At 43.3% G+C, this 22,248-nt stretch overlaps 1 protein-coding gene across 1 annotated transcript in view; it reads right to left on the bottom strand.

The window, feature by feature from the left end:
- DIP2C (disco interacting protein 2 homolog C) overlaps positions 1-22,248 on the bottom strand; it is a 492,048-nt gene that overhangs the window by 20,175 nt on the left and 449,625 nt on the right. Inside the window, exon 33 of the mRNA XM_077809483.1 lies at positions 292-349. Coding sequence (XP_077665609.1) covers positions 292-349 — 58 coding nt within the window. The remainder of the gene's footprint in view (positions 1-291; positions 350-22,248) is intronic.

Below are 22,248 nucleotides of genomic sequence, written 5' to 3'. Positions count from 1 at the left end.
AAGGTGCCAGTAGTTGTCTCTAAAACAAGTCAGAGGACTGCATAGGCAGATAGTGAACCACCATCTCAGGAGCAGGAAGCAATTCCCTCAGAACAAAGGGAGATAAGTTGTTAGAGTAATGTTAAGAGCTCTGTCAATGCTACTGTGCTGTAACGTCTCTGTGGATAACGACAGGACTGCAGTCTGTACAGCTGTTAGAGCTTTCCTCAGCACTAAATTCACCTTAGAAAAATTAACAAAGTGGAAATTAAAGAAACGTTTAACAGTACAGAAGACATGTTCAGTACTTACTTTTCCTGATTCCATTAGGGGCAAGCTATGAGGTGATCCTCTCTCTACTAAACGAACTCTGTAAAATAAACGTAACAATAGCGTGCATCAGACCTGATTGCATGTATGGTTATTTTATTTCAATAGGGTATTTTTAAAAAAGGTATCTAGGACAGCTTCATGGTTGCAATACTGAACATAAATTCAGAAAGTATGACATCTGTGCAATGGTAAATAATATCCAGAACAGGCAACCCTGTAGAACGTAACTGGGGGAATAATGAAAAAAGGCATTAATGAACATTTGTTCAAATATAGAACTCTGCAACGGTATTTGCAGCCTTTTAGTTATTTCCAGTAGACTTTTTGTTCAGAACATATTCAAAGGAAATGAAAAATCTGTTCACAATAAACAGAATCAACCTTCAGTTTCCCATAATCTATTTATAAATGTTTCAATCATCTAGTCAAGGCATAGCAATTTGTGGCTTAGGTGACCAATCATGCTCCAAGAACAGCTAGTAGTGAAAGACAGGGTCATAGCAAGTAGCTCACAACTAAACAACAGACTGATATAGGTTTGTATTTGCAACTTTTGTGTAATTATTTTTAGTGGAGTGTGTGTTTGGCAAACACTTCAAACAACCAACGAATTTGTGAAATGGAAAGTTTATTTGCTGTCTGGGACTGACCTCTTTCCTAATTGAGACATTTGGGTTCCCACTCTCCTTGGAAATTCTACCTTCCTTGCCAAATGATTCACTTATACACTAGAGAAACTAGTATGGCACCCTGGAATTCTCCCTTTAGAGGAGTAGGGGAAAATTACTGGACTTGAATAGTTTGTTTTAAGGAGTCCTAAGAAGCTTGACCTGCAATACACAACTTGCTGAAGGAGTCTTGGTGATGCATGTGCATTGCTGTGGTTAAGTGAAGGCCCTAAACAAACTATCCAAACTCTAAACTCCTACCCAGGGTACAGCAAGGTGCTATGGGCTACTCCCGTTTTGTGATTCATCACTTGGTCAACTTACAGGTGGAGTACCACTTACAATTCAGCTTGTTCCACTTAGCCTGCTCTGCCAGGATAGGAAGGAGGAACAATTACAGAGCTCAGTGAACGGTCCCATTTGGAGAACAGAGCCTTGGAAATTTCAGCCCCTACCGAAAGAGGCAAGTGTAGGAAGTGTATCTCTCTCACTGCTGACCCCAGAGCCAGCCCTAGCAGCTAGGACTGCAATGGACAGGCAGGAGTGCTGAACCACAGCTTTTGTTCATGGTACTGGGGGCAAAGGATCTGGTGTGAAGGTGAAAGGGGCATGGCCAGACAGTGGAGCCTTGTAGACAATTCTGAATTGTTTTCTAGTAATTGCAGGAATTGAGGCACTACGCAATTGCCTTGAACTGGGGAAGAGGATAAGGTTCAGAAATTCAAGTCTGCCTCTGGAAAATACGCAGCCAGAAAAGAGGCTTGCTACAAATAGCTTCCTCAGCTCTAACCAGGCAGAAAGTAAGTGAGACAGCTGTAGCTACAATAAAATTGTGCAGAACACTTGAGTTCCAGTCATTTGTTCTAAGTAGTGCCTAATCAAGTTGGTAACTAACGATGCACTCGAGTTTTCAATGCTTTCATGTTTTAAATTTTCAAATAGACAAGTACACAATATTTAAGGAAATGCAGAAGACAAATTTGGACTGACACATACAGTAATTCCGAAATGATGTGTACTATAGCAGTGGTTCTCAACCAGGGGTCCAGGGCCCCCTGGGGAGCTGCAAACAGGTTTGAGGGGATCCCCCAAGCACGGCCAATGTTAGACTTGCTGGGGCCCAGGGCAGGAAGCCGAAACTGTACAGGACTGAAGCCCGGGGCCCTAAGCCCCGCCACCTCAGGCTGAAGCTGAAGCCTGAGCAACTTAGTTTTGTGGGGCCCACTGTGGTGCAGGGCCCTGTGCAACTGTCCTGCTTGCTACCTTCTAACGCTGTCCCTAGCTTTTATATGCAGAAAAACAGTTATGGCAATGGTGGGCTGGGGGAGTTTTTACAGTACGTTAGGGGGGACCTCAGAAAGAAAAAGATTGAGAACCCCGGTACTAAAGAATTGAGTCTATTCTATGAAAGTTGATGTTTATGAGACAAAGAAAGTGGGAGACATAAAAATGGTAAATTTCCAGACAGATCTTTTTGCTCAGTAGTAAGGATTAATATGACTGGTGATCTGAGTATTGTATAAGCAACAGCTTTTTTTTTTTTTTTTTTTTTTTTTTGAAGTTCCAAGATGTTCCGGGTTAAAATAAATGCTTTATACAGGTGATCACACACTCTTTGAGAATTCACTAGAACACAGAATCTGTTTAAGGAACACTTTCAGGTCAATTAAAGTCCAATTAAAAAAACACTCCAGAAAGCCTTAAAGATTTTACATACCTAAGTGCCAAGTACTACACTTAAGAAGCAAAAATCAAATGCCCAAAATACAAAATAGGGAATAACTGGCTAGGCAGCAGCACCACAGAAAAGGCTCTGGTGGTTATTTGGATCACAAATTGAATATAAGACAACAGTAATATGCAGTTATGACAAAGGCAAATGTCATTCTAGGATGTGTTAACAGGAGCGTGGACAAGGGGGATCCAGTGGATACAGTGTATTTAAATTTTCAGAAAGCCTTTGACAAAGTCCCTCACCAAAGGCTCTTAAGGAAAGTAAGCAGTCATGGGATAAGAGGGAAGGTTCTTTCATGGATTGGTAACTGGTTAAAAGATAAGGAGTACTTGTGGCACCTTAGAGACGAACAAATTTATTTGAGCATAAGCTTTCGTGAGCTACAGCTCACTTCATCGGATGCATGCAGTGGAAAATACAGTGGGGAGATTTAAAAGATAGGAAACAAAGGGTAAGAATAAATGGCCAGTTTTCAGAATCGAGAGTAGTGATGTCCCGCAGAGGTCTGTACTGGGACCAATCCTATTCAACATATTCATAAGTGATTTGGAAAAAGGGGTAAACAGTCAGGTGGCAAAATTTGCAGATGATACAAAACAGCTCAAGATAGTTAAGTCACAGGCAGACTGCGAAGAGTTACAAAAGGATCTCTCAAAACTAGTGACTGGGCAACAAAATGGCAGATGAAATTCACTGTTGATAAATGCAAAGTAATGCACATTGGACAACATAATCCCAACTATATGTATAAAATGATGGGGTCTAAACTAGCTGTTACCACTCAAGAAAGAGATCTTGGAGTCACTGTGGATAGTTCTGTGAAAACATCCACTCAATGTGCAGCAGCAGTCAAAAAATCAAACAGAATGTTGGGAATCATTAAGAAAGGGATAGATAATAAGACAGAAAATATCATATTGCTTCTATATAAATCCAGGGTATGCCCACATCTTGCGTGAAGACGTGGTCGCCCCGTCTCAAAAAAGATATACTGGATTTGGAAAAGGTTCAGAAAAGGGCAACAAAAATTATTAGGGGTATGATGAATGGCTTCCGTATGAGGAGAGATGAATAAGACTGGGACTTTTCATCTTGGAAAAAAGACGACTAAGGGGGGACATGAGAGAGGTCTACAAAATCATGACTGGTATGGAGAAAGTGAACAGGAAGTGTTATTTACTCCTTCTCATCACACAGGGGGAGAGATAGCTCAGTGGTTTGAGCATTGGCCTGTTAAACCCAGGGTTGTAAGTTCAACCCTTGAGGGGACCATTTAGGGATCTGGGGCAAAAATTGGGGATTGGTCCTGCTTCAAGCAGAGGGTTGGACTAGATGACCTCCTGAGGTCCCTTCCAACCCTAACCTTCTACAATTAAGAACTAGGGGCCACCAAATGAAATTAATATGCAGCAGGTTTCAAACAAACAAAAGGAAGTATTTTTTCACACAATGCCAGTCAACCTGTGGAACTCTTTGCCAGAGGATGTTATGAAGGCCAAGACTATAACAGGGTTCAAAAAGGAACTAGAAAAATTCATGGAGGATAGGTCCATCAACGACTATTAACCAGGATGGTCAGGGATAGTGTCCCTAGCCTCTGTTTGCCAGAAGCTGGGAATGGGGCACAGGGGATGGATCACTTGATGATTACCTGTTCTGTTCATTCCCTCTGGGGAATCTGGCGTTGTCTGCTGTTGGAAGACAGGATGCTGGGCTAGATGGACCTTTGGTCTGACCCAGTATGGCCATTCTTATGTTCTTATGTAAGACCCAGGAGGCAACTGTTCTGCATATTCAGCACAGTTGAGGCATCACCTGGAGAACTGTGTCCAGTTTTGTGTTCCCCACTTTAAGAAAGAGGTGAAAAAATTGGAAAGAGTCCAGAGGAGAGTAACAAAACTGAAAAAAGGTTTAGAAAACATGACCTTTGAGGACAGATTGAATTAATTGGGCCTGTTTAGTCTAGAGAATGCTGAGGGGGGACCAGATGACAGTCTTCAAATATGTAAAAGGTTGTTATAAAGAAAAGACTGACTAACTGTTCTTCGTGTCCATCAATGGTAAAACAAGAAGTAATTGGCAGCAAGAGAGATTTAGGTTGGATATTAGGAAAAAAACTATTTAATTATAAGGATAATTAAACCCTGGAGCAGGCTATCTAGGAAGATTGTAAAATCCCTGTCTTTGGAATTTTTAAAGAATAGGTTAGACAAACACCTGTCATGAATGGTCTATGTATATTTAATCCCACCTCTGCATGGGGTGGGGTGTATGGACTAGATGACCTCTTGAGGTCCCTTCCAGCCCTATATATCTACGATTACAAGTTAGAAAGACTTCTAAAATCTTAAATACAGAAAGTATTTTATGCCTGACTTAAAGACAAAATAGGCCTTTCACTGTGCCAAGGTGTTCACTGCTGTCATGGATCAGGCTGGAAAAAAATCTGTGCTAACACTGTTTTAAATTATGCCCCCACAATAAGCTCCACCCCCAAAGTACTGGTGTGCAGATATTCTAACCGTGATCACACATGCTCTTTGGGTTCTTCGGGCTTGAGCTCCTCCTCAGTGGGTCTGAACACACCCATGGTCTCTGCTGGACTCTTTGTGATGGGCTTACTTCACTGCCCAGTGAGGCTTATATGCCCCACCAGGCTGTTAGAGCCTGACCCATTGTGGGGGCCTCACATGGCCCACTGGGCTCTGCTAGGCTCCTTCAGTTTGGCTTCTCGGTTGGGGTGGAGAAAGTAACAGTGCTCTCCAAACCTCATTCACTGGTAGTGCCAAAATGAGCTGTCACTCTCAATAGGTTGTGCAGATCATAACTATAGCCTCCCTTCTCCTTTTGAAGAGCCGTGATGTAGTTAATACTTTGTTATCATTGAGTACCTGAATTAGTCCCCTTGGAGATGAATGGCACAGTTCACACCTCTTAGAGCTATGGTTTCAGATTCTGCAACACAGCAGAAAGCATGGGTCTTGTTAGATCCTTGGCTGCTCCTGGATAGCAGCTGCGTAGATAGCAACTGTGACCAAGAGTGCTTTTCTAGGTGTACTTAATCCTGCCTCAATTTGGTGGTGGGGTGCATGGACTAGGGGTGACCTCTTGAGGCCCCTTCCAGCCCTATATTTCTATGATAAATTAGAAAGTCTTCCCCCTAAAGTACTCTACCTGGAAGGAAGAGTGAGGACGTTTTCCACTTATCCAAGCCGTTGTGACTTTCAGACTAAACTATTGTAGTGTTCCCTTTGTGGGGTTATACCTTGAGATCATGTGGAAGCTGAAGTTAGACAGCTGCATTCTGGCTGCATACTGAGTAGTGTGTTTAAGCAGAAAACACTTTCCATTGTTTGGCTGGCTGCCACAGAACTCCCAGGCAGAGTTTAAGGTGTTGGTTTTGACCTGTCATGCCCTACACGTTGTAAGACATTGTTAGCCAAGAAACACTCCCCCCATAACATTGCTGCAGTTGCAATCTTTGAAGCCACCTTCCTTCTTATCTCTGCATATTAGGAAAACACAGTGTAGTCTAGTGCATAGGGCATTGCTCTGATGTCAGACGACCTAGGTTCTTTTTCCAGCCCAGTCACTCATCTGCTGTGACCTGGGGGGCAAATTGCTTGATCTCTTTGTGTCTCTATTTCCCCTCACATTCCTTGCCTCATCTATTTAGACTGTAAATTCCTTGGGGTCCAGGAACTGCCTCTCACTATGCATTTGTAGGGTGTTTAACAGAATGGAGGCCCAATTTTAGTTGGGGCCTGCAATCACAACCGTAACACAAATAATAAAAACAGGAAAAGGGCCTAGTTCCTAACCCCCTGTACATTTAATATTTAACTTTTACACCCATTTTACAAAGTACACCTAGAGGCAATCTCACCCACAACCAATACAGTTTATGAAGAACTCAGGAGGGTGTCCCACGGTGGTTTAGGTAGATCAGATTAAGCTGACGAATTTGGTGGGGGAGGGGGTCTATAAGAAACTATGAGACGATAACATTCTTGCACTGAAACTAGGACTGCCATGTTCCCAATGCAAGTCATTGGGAAATGCTGATGAAACAATCACCACGGAGTGAAATGAAATGTGCCCCTTGATCTGTTACACTTATTAAAATATAGGTCAGAATTTTCAGGAGCATTTAAATCCCACTGGAAGACCATGGGACTTAGTAATGATGGGTAAAAATTTCAAAGTTGCTGAAGTGCCTTAGGCACCTAAGAATATACAGCAGCCATTCTTAAAAAAGACTCACTTGCATTGAATAGGGACCTTTTCACAATACCAGGAAGACAAGGGACATTTACCTGAGGCCACAATACGGGCTACATTTCTACCCCTTTTTATATTTTCTCTTCTATAAAAACCAAACTAGTGTTAGAAAACAACAAAGGGTTTAATGGTCTCTTTAAAACAAGACCCCGCTCAAACTTTACAAAGCAATTTACTTGTAGAAAGGCAGAGAACTAAAAAGCTTTTGCTGAAAGAGAACAAATGGTAAGTCATAAACATATAACACTATATTTACACTTATAAAACAAATGAATATTTTAGATCAGGGTTTGGAAACTTTGTTGAGAGCCTTCCTATGTACAGGAAAAAAAAACCCAAAAAACTAAACGCAATTGCACTTCCCCATAGTTTACTACAACAACACAAAGAACTGAAAACCCTATACTTTCCAAGAATATGAGTAATAAAGTACAGCAGCTTAGATCAATATAATTATAATAAGAGTGGGTGTCAAAAGCACTAATGTTATTTCCCAAAGCACCTTTCATGTTATCTCACAGTTCTGTTCAAAAAGATTACACCTCACAGCCGCTAAAATGAAACTGCACCAACATTCTAGGACATCGTAACATTCATTGACTGTGTGATACCTCTTCTCACCTCCCTTCTCAAATTCCCAGGGGCCCAGGGATTAAGATAGCAAGGCTCACTCACACTGGGCTCACAGGCAGTGGGGCCCCCTTTAGTGCAGTTGGCTTGGTGCACAGGAGCTGCGGCAGAGCATGGCGTTCAGAGGTCTGCCAGCACTGTGAGCTCCATGTAGGCAGGAAGTCAATGAGGATGCTGAGCTGGTAGCTGGGACTGACCACGGTTGTCCCAGTTCCCAGGGCAGGGAGAGTCAGACCCAAGGTAGGACCATCACTGTCTGGGACCAACTGGTTACTCTCCAGTACCATATGGGAGGCAGTGCATCACCCCAAGCAGGAACCACCAGGGTGTTGGCTTTTCCCGGGACCTGACCCAACCAGCCAGAGGGACTATGTGCCTGCAGTAGCTCCTCCCCCATGCGAGCCGTCGAGCTTTAGCACTGGGGAATGGGGAAGAAGATGGCACTAAGAGCCTCCACAGAACTAATGGCCCACTTCACACAAAAAGAAAAGGAGGACTTGTGGCACCTTAGAGACTAACCAATTTATTTGAGCATAAGCTTTCGTGAGCTACAGCTCACTTCATCGGATGCATTCAGTGGAAAATACAGTGAGGAGATTTATATACACACAGAACATGAAAAAATGGGTGTTACCATACAGACTGTAAGGAGAGTGATCACTTGAGATGAGCTATTACCAGCAGGAGAGCGTGGGGGGGGGAGGGGAGAGGGAAAGAAAACCTTTTGTAGTGATAATCAAGGTGGGCCATTTCCAGCAGTTAACAAGAACATCTGAGGAACAGTGGGGGGGAACACCCATTTTTTCATGTTCTGTGTGTATATAAATCTCCTCACTATATTTTCCCCTGAATGCATCCGATGAAGTGAGCTGTAGCTCACGAAAGTTTATGCTCAAATAAATTGGTTAGTCTCTAAGGTGCCACAAGTACTCCTTTTCTTTTTGCGAATACAGACTAACACAGCTGCTACTCTGAAACCACTTCACACAGTGGCTGCTGCCATGATGGGGGCACCAAAGAGGAAATGAACAGCTGTGGCAGACTGGAAAGAGAACCCTTCTGGTAAACCCAGTTTGCCCCACCCCACTGCCCAGGGATGAGTGATGGCTCAGTGGCAAACGTAGGGGAGCCTCTGGGATACCGCAGTGCAGCGCCGAGGTAGGGCCAGGGGCCTTGGAAATGGAGGTGAGCCCCAATACCATTGCAGGGCAGGGTTGAGATGGGGAGACACATGGGGTGGAGGGGAGTCCCTAGAATACTGTAGATGGTGCTTCCGCCAAAGAGGAAAGCACAGGGGGTGATGGAGGAGCCCCAGCTGAGCTGGAGAACAGGGCATGGGAGAGGATGAGGGGAATGAGAGGTGCTGGGATGCTGAAGGGAGAAATATGGGGAAGCAGGAAAGCCGCTGAGCTGCTGTGGGCAGGGCTGAGCTGGGGAGCAGAGCACTGGATGGAGCAGAGAAGCCCCTGCAAGCTGCTTCCCCTGGTGCTCATGGCCCCCTGGGAAGAGCCCTGGCTCCTTCTGCCCTACCCCCAGGATGAGCACAGCTCTGAATCTGCTCCAACAGTACTACACTCCTAGTCGAAAGACAGGCAACTGGTGTCTTTCCTGGTGCACACCCATGTCTCCCCAGAGGCATACCCCATAGTTCGGGAACATCTGCGCTATTTGCAATACTTACTGCACTGGAAATAATAACCTCCCCTATTTAAAATGTCTCAGTTGATAGATTAAAATCCTGGCATGGTTTTCTGAGGTTAACAAATCACAGCTAATCACGGATATTGTCCAAAATACTACTCCAGCAGCAGGAGGAGTGTCCCTAAAATGGTGGTGAAAACGGCTTCAATTATAATTAAGGCTAAGATTATGTCACGGAGGTCACAGATTCCTCAACTTTCAGAGACCTCCATGACATTTCCCAGCCCCAGGGAGGCAGGCTGGTGCTGACACCCGGAGCTCCGAGCTGCTATATGCGGTGGGGAGACCTGCAGCTCCCAGCCACCGCGGGTGGCAGGTGCTGGACCCCCCTTCTGCAGTCGTTCCCCCTCTCCCCACCCCCCCGTCAGGCCCATTTTGTCATGGTTATTTTTAGTAAAAGTCAGAGGTCACAGGCTACTGTGAATTTTCGTTTATTGCCCGTGACCTGTCGTTGACTTTTACTAAAAATAACCATGACAAAACCTTAACCTTAATTATAACCCAAACAGGATGCACCAGAGCAGTGGAGAAAGCGACTCTGGTGGCACTCATTTAAGTGCTGAGAAAAGACAGCAATGAAAGGCATCATGCCGCTTGGTGTGCTGGCTGGGTCTGGCAAGGGAAGTAAGATTAGAAGAAGAAAAAGTAAGCGTTAGTCTGAAAGGCTATGAACTTGGGATCATACATTCTATTAAAACAGTTTAAAAAGCCCCCTTTTAACCCTAAGCTACCATGGCATCTCAGGTTAAACAAACTAACCAGTCTAACTTTGCTCTGATGGCTTGGCACAACACAAGAAACCCGCAAAAGAACTACAGCTGAAATACAATTACTCTGGAATTTGCAGAGGGAACTCCAGTTCTCTAAACAGGCAGACCTTGGAATTTATAAAATGTAACCACTAGGGACAGTAAAAACCCTCCTCCTACAAACTGCTGGGATACATTTTTATTTGCAACATTTTCAGTTCTTTCATCCAAATTTCAGCTTCCCATCTCTGCACTATTCTAAATATCAAATATTGATCACTTACTTTCAGCCTGTGGTAGAACAGTTCCTATACCTCAATACAAAGGCGCTGGTGGGAAACATTTCCTGATAGTGAATAGGAAGTGCAGTAATTCTTGAGATCTGCAATTTCTATTGTATTAGACCAAGTTATCTCATTAGACTATTAAATTTACAATGGTTATATTTAGTGTGACTGGATATTTTATCAATGATCCATCTACCCTGAGATTTGTGTAACACTTACACTGAACCTCCCTAAACTGCTGTTCAATATATCTCAATTATTAAATTTAGATCTTACTTTGCTTCTGCTCTCAAATTCTTTCATCTTCTGCCTGACAGTAGGGCAAGCATGAACTTAACACGATTTTTTCTAAATTGAAACTAAGTATTTTTCCTCATGCATATGTCATAAGGAAGTCTGGTATAGCCAGCATCTTTTCGTGCATACAAGTCTAAGCTGGAATTCTAATTAGCCACGTTAGCCACAGGGAGAATGGCTTCACGCTATCTTATTGTTCACAAATAAGTATTTACCACACTGTGTTTGCCTAGAGAGGCAGTTTTTAAAACACAATCTATATTAGCAAGAGAATCTTGTGTAAAGTGGTCAGGAAGTACTATTTGAATTTAAAATATGGTTTGAGGTGAATTACATTTCAATATTTGTTAATTATAGCAAAATATTTCTGAAGGCAGGAGGAGTACCTGTCAGGTTTGTCTAATCACTGAGAGATGCTACCAGCTTCTGCTTCCTCCCTGTTATCAGCACACCTTAATGAAGTTGAAACAGGGTATGTCTACACTGGCAAGTTTCTGCGCAACAAGTTATACCACTTTTATTAAAGCGCGGGAATTAAACCGCTGTTGCGTGTCCACCCCATGCTCCTTGTGACGGTAGAGCGTATCCACATTAGCAGCTCTTGCAACGGCAAAGACAGCAGTGCATTGTGGTAGCTATCACACTGTGCAACTGGCCACAGGGTGCTTTGGGAAAGGTTTGCAGCGCCTCTTACATGGAGCAGCCACAGCGTCATATGATGCAGGTTTCCCAATCCCATTGTTCCATGGGCACCCTACTACATTGCCAGCTGCTTTTCAACTGAAGTGGGGAGGGAGGGGGGACAGAGTGTGTGACAGGGAGTGTGTATGTGTATGAAGGAGGGGGGGAGAGACAGTGTGTTTTGGGGGACAGAGAGTGTGTCAGCATGCTGTCTTGTAAGTTCAGACAGCGGCAGGAAGCAACCAGTCCTGAGGCAGGGGGAGAGGGAAACCCCGAAATCAGCCCCCCGCCTCCCTCCCCAGCTCTCTGCACAGCAATCTCTCTCTCTTACACACACACACACACACAACACACACCTGCCTCTGTGTTCAACACCATGAGCATTCCACATTAATGGTTTGCTCTGTGGCCAATGTGTGTACGAAAAGCACAAAATAACTTTGGTCATGTATTGGAAGTCTAAATTACTCTTCATTGTTAACACTGAAATAATTTTATTTTTAAGTGACAAAGATTTTATGTCACTAAGAGAATTTTTTTAAATCGAGGTACAGTTTTTACCCCGATGATGCAAACACTTAATGCACACATTTAATTTTAAGCATGAGTCATCCCATTGACTTCACTGGGTCTATTTCATTTTACTCAAGTAACTACCTGTGCTTAAGTGTTTGCAGCATCAGCGCCTTAATATTCAACATCTTTTAGCCTATAGCTAGAAAATGTTAGAGTCTTAGAGAATTCAAGTAAGAGACCAACTAGTAATGGCATTCAAAACCAAAACCAAAAAACTCAACATTTATAATTGAGTTCATTATACATTTTAGTATAAAGTTACAACACCACAATTTTTCAAATTAATTTTACAATGCTAAATCTGATTTAAATTAATGATTAAAAAAATAAATCATGTGATTTAAATTGCTCAACTCTGACACACACACAGAGCAGACATGTCTACAAAGTTGTTCTCTCTCCCTCTACTGCCAATTTCCAAAGCCATGGGTCAGGTCTCACAGATGCTAATTTAAAGCGGAGCAGACGCTAATTTGAAAGCGGTCAATTGCTGTCCATCTCAAGATACCTTTAAACTTTACAGTCTTTACATAAAACAAAACAGTCTTTCACTAGCCCACTCAAAAAGGAGCAGTCCGAGTCAGGCCCTGGCCAGGCCAGGCCCGGCCCAGCTGGAGGAGGAGATCCTATGCCCCCTGTCCCAGCTTCACCCAGAATTGTCCACTGGAGGAAACAGCCAGCCCTTTTTAAAAACCTTGTCCGCTGAGCCCTGATTGACTTCTGCCCACTCTCTAGCCACTGGAGGACTAATTCTCCTTGGTTCCACCAGCGACTGAACCATGGCGGTCTCGCTAGGCAGTTTTTGGGAGTCTAAACTCACTGCTCTTTCTCCCCCATCAAAAGGACACCTTCTTCAGGCTGGGTGCACACAGGCAGCAAGACCTCCAGCAGGGAGCATCAAATGCCTGGTACATACCATCACAGGTGACACGAACAGGCCTGGCAGGGCAGAGATTTCATCACACCCCTGAAACTAATGCCTCTACAACAGCCAGTCAAAGCAAGAATCGGAGATACTGTAGTAGGTAAATGAACCCAGACTATCTCAGAGTATGTCTACACTGAAAAAACAACAAGAAAGGAACAAAGAAAGAATGAAAGAAACAAAAACCCCATCTATGACAGCGAGTTGCAGAGCCTGGGTCTACAGACTTGGGATAACACTTCAGCACTATAAATAACAGCGTAGATGTTCCTGCTTGGGCTTTGAAACCCAGCGAGGAGGATGGGTCTCAGAGCCTGAGTGGGAGTGTCTACACTGCTATTTGTAGTTCTGTAGCATGAGCCCGAGTCAGTCAAGCCAGGTTTGATACTCATTGAAGGGTGGTTTTATTTTATTGTAGTGCAGATGTACCCCCGTGAGCCTAGTGAGAAGCAGAGTGGCCATTCTCCCAAGGATTTATAATCCCAAAAGATTTATGAATAGGTACTAGACAAAGTTAAGAACAAGCATGTGTCCTCAAAACCAAAAGCAGTAATGCTGCACAGGTACCTTCTCTGGGAACAGTGTAATGTTTTAAAATCTCGTTCTAGTGACAGGTATTCTCAAAGATACAGATTGCCTCTTTACAGGTAACTTGAACAAAAAATTCCAAACCTGATGATGTATTTACACTTCTAGTTCAACTTCAGAAAGCTGCCTGCATCTCAAGTCAGGTGAAAAAGACTCCGCAGAAAAGATGAGTGTAGTGTTGATACTTAGTAAAATTGTTTTCTTGTTCTGGTGATAGTTTGATACATTTGATAGATTTTGATCTTCTCTTTATAATTACACTTGTATCATGGGGGGAAAGGACTGAGATAAAGCAATCTGGATACATTAACTTTCAGGATTAAACCACCAAACACTGCGCTGTAGTCTTGCTTTGCCAGGTAGTTACAATAATATAAATTTATTCCTGCCCATCCATCCCATCTGCAGCTGGATATTTTCTTCTAGGCTCCTCTTTCCCTTTAAGTCACTCAGCAGTGAAGAATCACCCATGATGTATTTTGTAGTTTGCTAGTTTCCTCAACAATTTCAATCACAGAAGTAGAGTTTGTCAGAGGAGCTATTAAGTAAAGTGTTGTTCTGAGCTAGCCTCAGGGTCTGGAGTGTTGGGAGTGGTACTAATTATTGTTGCTATGCCAGCTCTGGGAAAAGCCTTAACACACTACTCTGTAGTTACACTAAGAAATACTTTCAATTCTGTGATTCTAATAGAGATGGAAAGAAGCTATCAGGGCATCTAAGTCCAACTTCCTGCCAAAGCATTGTTTGCTAAAGTAAATTGTCTAGTGCTATGTCCAGTCTTGTTTAAAATGTCTCAAGTGATGGGGCTTCTTCCACTTCCCTTCAGGATCTCTGTTAACTCCTAACAAAGCAAGATGCAGCCCAAAATACATTTATACAGTCTGAGGAACACCTGAGAAGGAAAACAAAGGATACAAACAGTTTTGGAGATTTCCTAAAGCATTTTGTCCTCTGGAGGTAGAATACCAAGACTTGATGGACACGCAGAGAGTGGGGTTTTCGGTCCTCTTTGATGGCATGCAGCTTGGATAGAAGACAGTAAGTGGATGACTTGGCTTAGATGAAATTCTGAGATTGCTTTTGGGATGAATTTGGGGTGTAATCTCAGAGAAACTAGGTCTCTGTGGAAGACTGTGTAAAGCGGGTCAGCCATAAGGGCCCCCAGCTCACCTACTCTTCTCACTGAGGTGATTGCATCCAGAAGGGCCACCTTCATAGATAGATGAATGACGGAACATGAGACTAAGGGGTCAAACAAAGCCTTTGTTAATGCCAATAAGACTATGTTGAAGTTCCCAAACAGAGTAGGTTTCACTATCAGAGGAAAGGTTCTGATAACTCCCTTGGCGGAAAACGAACTGTAGTGGTATTGGTGAAGACCAAATAGTTATTCACTGGAGGGTGAAAGGTGCTAATAGCTGCCACAAGGAGCTGAGAGATAGACCAAGTTTTTAGAAAGAGGAGGTAATCCATCATAGTATGGGGCTTGGCACCCTCTGGGCGTAACTGACAATGCTGGCAACCAGGAGTAAAATCTTTTCAATTCTGCTGTATAGCATTTCCTCATTGGATCTTTCCTATTATTACTAAGGGATTACTAAATAGCACGATGTTAGAAGGAGGGATGTTGGGTTGGAGTGTTTCATTTTTCCATTGTCCTAAGTGCATAGGTCTGGGAAAAGCTGAATATGGATGCATGGGCAAGAGGAGATCTGGAGAATATTCGGGAACCAGAATTTGTCGGGGCCACCATGGAGCAATCAGGATCAACAAAGCTCCATCTTGTTTGATTTTCCTCAGAATTTGAAGTAAAAGAAAGATGGGAGGAAATGTGTGGATCAGCTGTTCCCACCACTGAACTAGAAATGTCTCCTCGAGCTACATGGGGCAGTAAGTTGGGCATTTCTTTTCCTCTTGAGACACAAATATCTCAAGAGGGGGATCCCTCCTGCTGAAAGATGCTCCCTACCACCAAGTTGTGTAGTTCCCACTCGTGTCTGGAGAAGCATCTGCTGAGGCTGTCTGCCAACATGTTGTTTACCCCTGGATAGTGCAATATTGAGAGGGTAATCTAGTGGCAAATGTACCAGTTCTAGAGATTGACTGCTTCTGTGCAAAGAGGGTGGACCTTGCCTCACTGTCTGTCCATATAGCGAACTGTGTCATGTTGTCTTGAACATGACTTGAACGTACAAAGTCCGAGTGAACAGCAGGAATTATTTGCATGCTTTGAGTACTGCATGCAGCTCCAGAAGGTTTATGTGCAACTGGGATTCTTGATAAGTCCAGATACCTTGTGCTACATGTTCATCCAAATGGCTCCCCGCTCTCATATGGGGGTATCTGTAACCAATCTTTTTGTGGGTAGGGGAGGGATAAAGGGAACCCTCATATGCAGTGTCTCCCTGCTGTGCCATCAGGAGAGAGAAATCAGAATACTGTGGGAGAGCAAGATCGGTTTGTCCAGACTGTGCTCGCTTGGCACACACTGTTATCAAGCCTGTAGACAAAAGCAAAGTCTTGCAAAGGGTGTCACACAGGTATACAAGGCCATGTGACTTAGAAGAATGAGACAGGTTTGAACGGTCATCAGGGACCTCAACTGAAGTGGAGTGATAAGATCGTTCATAGCTAGGAATCTGTCCTGAGGCAGGTGTGCTCTGGTCCCAGTTGAGGGTAAGTGTTGCCCCAATAAAATCTAGTCTGCATGGGAACTAAAATGGACTCTTCTATATTTACTTGGAGTTCTAAGGAGTGCAGGAGACCAAGTAGGGACTGGGCTGTCTGTACTTCTTGATAGGACTTCACTGTGAGCAACCAGTCATTGAGGTAGGTGAGCTCTGATGACTGAAGTGGGCGGCCACTACTGATAACACCTCTGTGAATAGCCTCAGTGCCACTGAGAAGCTGAAGGGGAGCACTCTGTACTGTTAATGATGTAGGCCCACAGTGAATGTCAGGAATCTCCTGTGTGCAAGGTGAATGTTTTATGGAAATAAGCCTCCTCTAAATCAAGAGTGGTGAACCAGTAGTGAAGGGACCATAGAAGCTGGATGATCATTCTGAACCCCCCCGTGGAGGATGAGGACATTCAGCTGTCTGAGGTCTAGTATGGGCCTCCAGCCTCTTTTCTTCTTAGGGACGAGGAAATACCTTGAGTAAAAACCTTTTCCTTTGTGCTCAAGAGGTACCAGTTCCATGGCTCCCAGGAAGAATAGGTACTCTGTTTCTTTTTGGGGTATCTTCTCATAAGAATGGTCCCTTAACAGAAACAGGGAAGGGGATCTTGGAGGGTGGGACAGAGAGGAACTGTATCATGTAACCATCTATCAGATGTTATGTGGTGCCAAGCTGGGAAAAAATGAGCTAGTTGGCCACCAAATGGGATACAGGAGTTCTGAACATGCAAATGTTGTTGGGGGACTGATCTGCAGCTCTCAAAAGTCCTGCTAAAAGGATTTCTTGGTAAAAGGCAGGGGCTGGAAGGAGAATAAAGGGGGGACATTAGGCTTACTATGCTGGATTTCCTGATGCTTCCTTGGCAGCCCACAAGCCCTCTGATGATAGAATGGTTGAGAAGCTGGTTGTTGTCTGTAGGATCGAGTCTTGGGCAATTTCCTCCACAGTGCTGAGTTACAGATACTCAGCAAGTGAAGGGTTGTTCTTGAATCTTTGAGGAATAAAAGGACTCATCTCTCTTTTTGCTGAATCGGTTATTTCCCTCAAAGGGCAGACCCTCCACAGTAAATTTGACCTCTTTGGGTAAGCCAATGGATTGGAGCTAAAAAGGTTTTCTCATGACTATAGAAGTTGCCTTTTGGTGGGAAGCTTTATCTGCTTCTTCGACTGACACCTTGAGTGCTAACCTAGCTAGCAATTTACCCTCATTGATAATGGTTTGGAACAGAAGTCTATTTTCTTGTGGGAGTGTGTTGGTGAATTCAACGCATTTATTGTAATTAATAAAATCATATTTAGACCTTAAAGTTTGGTAGTTCACTATGTGAAACTGTAAGCTCACTGAAGTGAAGTTCTTTCCCCCCAAGAGGTATACACATTTGGCCTCCTTCTCAGAAGGTGTCGAGCTGGAGTGGTGTTACTTATTCCTTTTGGTGACACCTTGCAGCGCTAGAGATCTGAGAATATGTATTCTCTAGCCTCTTAGATGGCACAAACCATTTCTTCTCCATTCTCTTCAGCAAGTGGCTGGAGTACACCAGACTGTCTTGGCTGGTTCTTAGACGGTCTCATTAGTTAGCATTGCCACCTTACTGGGACCAGTGCTCTGGAGGATGTCTAGTAGCTTATGAGGGGTGTCGTGCACCCAGGGACTTCAGGAAGGCCAGCGGGAGGGTCTGTAGGGCAAATGAGGCGGGCCCCAAGGAGGAGGGTACCATTGATTCTGAGGTGTGTAGTCTCTCCTTGAAGAGATAAAAGGAAATCTTGGAGTCTCTGCTGGGGATGAGCCCCCGTCTTGATGGGAGTGGTGAAGCTTTCCCACAGAAACTGGACGCTGAGGAGGAGGCAGATACAATGTTGATGGGTGGTGCTATTGGTACTGGAGGTCTTCTTATGACCTGTCTGGTTGACGGTACTAGTAAGTGGTGAACTGATGGTGCAAGGACATGCTTGTTAGGACTGGTGATTCGGGGTCAGTGTAGATAGTAATGTCCTCCAGGGTAGTATATCTAGTCTCTGAGACTAATGAGCAGACTGGGCTTCTCTCCCTCGATATGTCAGCAGTACTGGCATACGGGTCATGGTCTTCACTACAGACAGCTCCTTCTCACTCCACGTCTGTACCATTGGCATAGGAAGCATTTGCTGTCTTCTTTCCCTTGGCAGTATTGAGGAGTACCCGATCCTTTGGCTAGGGCGATTTTCGAAGTATTCTTGCTTTTTGGTCCTTGGAAACCAGTCCTGTGCTCCTGGTGAGCTCCTAACATTCCCATACCTGGGCATGGAATCTCACCTGACAGAGGGTGTTGGAGAGGTGGTCCTCTTTTTTGGATGAGGATTTAGAGGGTTTTTTTCTCATGCTTTTTGTAAGAGTGTTTTCTCTTACCCTTCTTGTAACCTTTCCTGCTTCTGGACAAGGGGCACAACAGTTCTTCAGATACTTTCAAAAAGGTGCAAAAGAAACCAGGGGGCCAGAAGCTCAGCTTCAAAGAAGGGGCATCCAGAACTTCAAATATTAAAAAGGCATGAAATATTTTTACCCTAAAAGTCTATGAGTGTGTGGAATTCATGTTTTGTTGGCATTTTCCGATTTGTACTTAAACAACAATTATTTAATCGTTAGACTCCTGTGTGACCTCAGGCAAGTCACTTAATTTCTCTGCAGCTCAGGTCTCCTCGGCAAAATAGAGATAATACCCCCTACCTCCCTGTTTCTATCTTGTCTATTTTAAATTGTAGCCCAATGTTTTCTAATTCTCTGCCTCCACAGCTCTGGCTCAGAAAAAAGGCTCAACATATAAGGACAACTTCAATAAAAATTAATATAGGCAAATATTGACATTTTGCTGTATTCTTCCATGCATTAGAGTATGCTTTATTTGCCTTTATTAAAACACTGAGATGCTTTTGAAAATACCTTCTCAACTTAACATTCATACACTCTTCTCCAACCTTTCCCAAGGTCAGATTTGTGAAGTTGTCACACTTTCACCATCACAATCCCTATCTTTCCTCATTTTTCAGAAAAGAAAAGTGTAAAAAAATTGCCATGAGACCAATTCAGTGGTCAGGTCACCCTCCACTCTAAGTTAAAGAGCAGAGGCATTTACGGCAGGTTAACAGTCACCAGGGATCTTCACAGGGCTTTTTGCAGAATTCAGTATGAGGAGATGTCATTGAAACCAAATTAAAAACATCAGATCATTGCTGCATTTTTCTTCAGAATGTTGCAGTGCTGCTCATATTCCACATACCTCAGAGAAGGCTATAAAGAGAACACTCTTCTGGTAAGAGACTTATAGGAAGAGAAGGGCTGAGTCCTAGAGGAAATCTCCACTACAATAAGCCATTTCTTGCAAGAACAGGACTAGCAGTTTTTACTTGAGTCTAGCACATATGACTACACTCTGTTTTTGACACTGAAAGAAAGATCTGAACAGTTGTTTAAAAGAACAGGAATGTCACTAATTTTCTTAAATAATTAGTGAGATTTTATATACTTTTAGATTCTTATACAATTAGTCAGAGATCTCCCTCCCATGCCCAAATATTACACTATTTTTAAGCTAGGCACATTGCTCAGAAAGGAGCCAAATGACTGCTTCAGGCCAGTGAAGCTTAGTGTGTCCAGCTGTACAGCCCATTGCCCCAGAGGAAACCACTGACAGCACCCTTAGTTCTATTCCATGAATCATTCAACAGTCAGCTCCGGAGTGAGCAGAGGCTCTGGTCCTGCAGTGAGGGCAGGCAGAAGAGGAATAACAAAAACCTGGAGGAAAAGTGAAAGATTATGAATATTGTACTGTATTATACAAGACGCAGCAGGGCCTGCAATTTGAATTTTGTCACAATCTGTGGCGCAATCTGTAAAAAAAAAAGAAAAAAGAAAAAAAAAGCAGAAATCCAGTCTAAGTTTTAAATCAGGGCACCATGATCCCTCTTTAGGTGCCTAAGTCCATCATTTCATCCTAAAGATAGTTTCAAAACCATTGCTCAGCTGCTGCCTCACTCCTAGGTGCCTTAATTTCTGCTGGTCAGCATTTACAAATCCACCTAAACTGCCTCACAGCAGGGGTGCTGGAACAATTTGTATAGTGGGGGTGCTGAGAACCATTGAACCAAACTGTAAACCCTGTAGATAATGGAAACCCCTTCAAGCCAGGATATATGGCAGCAGCCCCAGCATCCCTTATTCCAGCACCTATGCCCCACAGCTAATGAGCTGCTTGGAGCGCTATCTAAGGGGGAAGCCCTGGTGGCCCAGAAGCATATTAGGCGGGGGAATGCCTATCCCACCAGTGGGGATGAATCCTGTAGGTGTGCTCTGTGATACCTGTCACAAAAGACAGCCAGGCATAAGCAGCGCTGATGTGTCTTCAGCCTGGTAGTTCAGACAGTCATCTGAGATGTGGGAAACCTGGGTTCAAATTCCTGCTCCTAATCTGGGAAAGCAGAGATCTGAACACAGGTCTCCCACATCCCAGGTCAGGGATAGGTTAGTGAGTGTCTATTGCACAAGTCTGGGTTTCAGCTGCCAGGGCTGAGATTACATAAGCAGCTGACCTGGTTGAGGCACCTAGTTCCTGGAGGTGCTGCATGGCTGGGGATCCCCAAAATGGAGGGAGGCGTCTATTGCTGACCAGTGTCTAAAGTCCCAGATCAATGGGAATTAGGTGCCAAAATACCTTTGTAGATCTAGACCTAACCTCGGTCCCTTTCCTCTGCATTTCACTCCTGGCTAGCTCAGGAGAATCCCCACTCAGCTTGCTGGCTTCTGAGAATTTGTTCCTTAGGTGCTTAACGCCCCCCTTGCATTGTATGGGGAGCCTGGGCAACTAAGATGGAACTGAGAATTCCACTGGGTGGCAATATTCAATGCTCAGCGTTGCAAAGCCTAAGTATCTTTGTGGATCTGGCCCCTTGTCCTTTGATTCATCCACTTTCTTAGAGGTGCGCCTAAGATTTAATGCATTAGACTTACAGCTAGTGTCAGAGAGATGTATAATAACATATACATGTTATTGTAATCTGGTTGTAATAACAGAGAAGTCACTCTCAGAAATGGCTGCCAACCTGCCTTATTGCTTCCTAGACACTGTAAAAGGGGTAGGATTGAGACCAAAGGAGAAGGAAACAGAGATTGTTCAACAAACTCTAATATAAATTAATTACAAAAGGGGAGGTTAAAAAGAGGGAAGTTCTGAGGTCTCATTTAGCACAGGATCCAGATGTTCAGAACAAAATTAAACAAGGAACTAAAGGACATGAAAAGAAGAAATCCTTTAATTGCCTAACACTAATGCTAGGAGCCTGGGTAACAAACAATAGGAATTAGAACTGCTTATTTATGAACATGAATTTGATGTAGTTGGTATTAGTGAAACTTGATGGGATGATTCATGTGCTAAAATGTGAAAATCTATGGTTATAACCTATTTAGGAAGGATCGAGTGAGTAAAAAGGGAGGGGGACTAGCTCTCTGTGTCAAAAATGGCATTACCTGTTTCCAATCACTGATAACTTGGAAGAAAATGATCTTGAAAGCTTATGGATCAATGTCCTAACATATAAAGCACAAGATGGGGTGTTGTTAGGTTTACTATGGCCTACCAAATCACTCTAGATAACCAGCTCTATAAGTACCTTCCTACAATATGTGGTGGAATGACCAGCTCTGTAAGTACCTTCCTACAATATGGGGTGGAATAAAATTGTGAGATCATGGGGTATTTTAATTTGAGTTAGATATGCTGGAGATCTCATGCTGGAGATCTAACGCTGCCAATACATTCTTGGAATTTGTAAATAATATAAATAAGAATTTCCTAATTCAAAAAGAGTTGCAACCAACACAGAGGCATTCTATATTAGACCTAGACTTGATAGATTAAGAACTGATTGCACAACTAAAAATTAATGATAGTTTAGGTACAAGTGATCATGACTTGATTATATTTGTTATGTGCAAACAGAATAAAGTCTAAATCAATAATATATATAGTTGGTGTTTTAAAAAGTCCAATTTCACAAAGCTGAAAACAACAAGACAAATCAGATGGGAGGAACAATTTAATCAGAAAAATGTGAATAATAATTGGGATTTGTTTAAGAACACTAATAGATGCCCCAAAAGCTACAA

The sequence above is a fragment of the Eretmochelys imbricata genome, chromosome 2, assembly GCF_965152235.1.
Source record: "Eretmochelys imbricata isolate rEreImb1 chromosome 2, rEreImb1.hap1, whole genome shotgun sequence".
NCBI lineage: Eukaryota > Metazoa > Chordata > Testudines > Cheloniidae > Eretmochelys > Eretmochelys imbricata.
The sequence above is the reverse complement of the archived record's forward strand: the minus strand, read 5'-3'. Positions and strand labels throughout refer to the sequence as shown.